Here is a 2145-nt window from a genome sequence, read left to right as displayed (position 1 = left end):
ATTTCTGGAATGTGGTATGTTACATAATTGCCTGCCACCCGCATATCCCAGGCCTTATCCGGCAAATAATGTTCAACGCAATAAGAGTTTAGTTAACTGTAGGTTTGTGAGTGGGTGTGGTTAAATCACAGAGGCTTATTACATAGCTCAAAACAAAATTTCCCAAAATAAAATGTGCGCAAATTGTTTTTACTAGAATGCTTTGTTTTACACATGACAGATTGATAATAACACCACCAACATTAATGTGACGGGTGTGCCTGTTTTTCGCTACAGAGACGGTCAATCTGTGGATAGATTTTTGCCACTGCCATCCTCAGGTTGTGCACCACATCCAGTCTTGAATGGTACTTAGTCTTTAGTACCGCAAGTGCTGAGAACCCAATCTCACATAAATAGGACGAGATGAAAGGCAAGAGAGTTTTGATTGCAGGTTCTCGCAAAGCTGAATATTCTGCAGACATTTTTAGCCAAAACTCTCCCAGTGAGACTTTGCTGAAATGCATCTGCAGAATGTGGTCACTTTGGATATCAATTAGTTCTTCCTGCATACGGATTGGGAGATGGCTTGCCACCTCTGCCAGAAATGGTTGAAAGACCCAGTCGTTTAAGTGGTCATTGTCCTCAGGAAAATACTTTTGAAACTGTCCCTGAGAGAAGTCAGATGATTTTTTATTACCTCAGCAACCCTTGGAAGTTCATATTCAGTCTCTGCAAGTGCATCTACTAAGCATGGAAACTGCTCAAACAGGCCATCCTCAACTAGTCTTCTCCATAATTCAAGCTTCTTCTTGAATGCAGTTATTCTTTTATTCATGGTAAAAGAAGTCATGTCAGCTCCTTGCAGAGACAGATTCAGGGAATTTAATATCTCAAAAATGTCAGCAAGGTATGCTAGAAGTACAAGCCAGCGGGGATTGCATAGTTGTTCTGCTTAGCAGGGGTCCAAACACAGAAGAAACTGCTGTTCTTCATTCCTTAATTCAAAGATGCGAGACAGCACTTTTCCCCGGGATAACCACCGCACTTCTGTATGAAACAGCAAGCCATCATGCTCAGCTCCCATTTCTGCACATAAAATTGCAAATAGACGAGCTCTTGTGGGATGGGTCTTTATAAAATTTACTATTTTTACAGCAGAATTTAGCACATCCTCTAGTTTGCTGTCCATGTTTCGAACAGCAAGGGCATCCTGGTGTATCATGCAGTGGGTCCAAAGAATATGTGGAGCCACTTTGAATACGTTTGCTTTTAGGCCAGCCCTGGCACCACACATTGAAGGAGCACCATCCGTGCAGATCCCAACACAGTTATCCCATTTCAAGCCATGGACATTCAGGAAGTCATTGATCATGGAAAACAAATCTGATCCTGTTGCCTGCCCCTTGATTGGCTTGCAAAATAAAAAATCTTCTAATACTAGTGTTTCATAACAGTAACAAACATATGCAATTAAATGGGCATCCTTTGACACATAAGTTGCTTCATCCAGCTGTAAAGCAAACAAACTTGATTTCAACCTGGCTATGAGTTGTCCCTGGATATCTTCTGACATGTCAGCGATGCGGCGGCAAACTGTTGTATCTGAGATTGGTATACTTTTGAACTTCTCTGCTGCTTTTTCACCAAGCATTGTCCTAGCTACGTCAAGCAATGCTGGGAGAAACACTTTTTCTCCATCTACAAAGGGCCTTTTGTTTTTGGCAATGTGGTATGCTACTAGTGGAGAAGTGTGGCTCAGTGGTTAGAGGCGGCAGACCCGGAAGCTGGGATCGAACGTGGACCAGGGTTTGATTCCCCGCTTTGGCGGGTCTCGGGCTCAAAATTCCATGGCCTCGACAATTCTCGCTCCGGTGCCTACTCAACTCACGGGGTCTCACTCTGCAACTCTGGGCAATAGCTTGCTTAATCTCCACGACAGCCCCTCGCGGCGGGATGCCTGGCGTTCACCCTGTGGACACCCTGCCGGGGCCTCTCACAGGGGAATACCAGGACGGGTTCCCTAAGCAAGCGCCAGGATGCCCTTTGAGTGACAGGTTGCGCTATATAAATGTACCTACATTTACATTTTACTCGGTATGATGCTTTTAATGCAGTTGCAGGAGTATTTGCCACATGTTTCACAGCTTCTTTCTGCTGGGTTAT

General features: G+C 44.2%; 1 protein-coding gene across 1 annotated transcript; it reads right to left on the bottom strand.

Annotated features, from left to right (window-relative positions):
* Positions 1 to 934: 934 nt before the first annotated feature.
* On the bottom strand, positions 935 to 1633 carry LOC147707330 (protein FAM200A-like). Its single transcript, XM_086925636.1, has one exon. It carries the CDS (start codon positions 1631 to 1633, stop codon positions 935 to 937), a length of 699 nt encoding a protein of 232 aa, XP_086781762.1.
* Between the last annotated feature and the right edge of the window lie 512 nt (positions 1634 to 2145).

This window comes from Lissotriton vulgaris, chromosome 6, assembly GCF_964263255.1.
Source record: "Lissotriton vulgaris chromosome 6, aLisVul1.2, whole genome shotgun sequence".
NCBI classification, from domain to species: domain Eukaryota; kingdom Metazoa; phylum Chordata; class Amphibia; order Caudata; family Salamandridae; genus Lissotriton; species Lissotriton vulgaris.
Note: the sequence above shows the minus strand (reverse complement) of the source record. Positions and strands in the feature narration are given on the sequence as shown.

What these genes read in the sequence shown, in the direction of transcription:
- LOC147707330 (XM_086925636.1), bottom strand. Translation starts at nt 1,633, where the DNA reads ATGCTTGGTGAAAAAGCAGCAGAGAAGTTCAAAAGTATACCAATCTCA.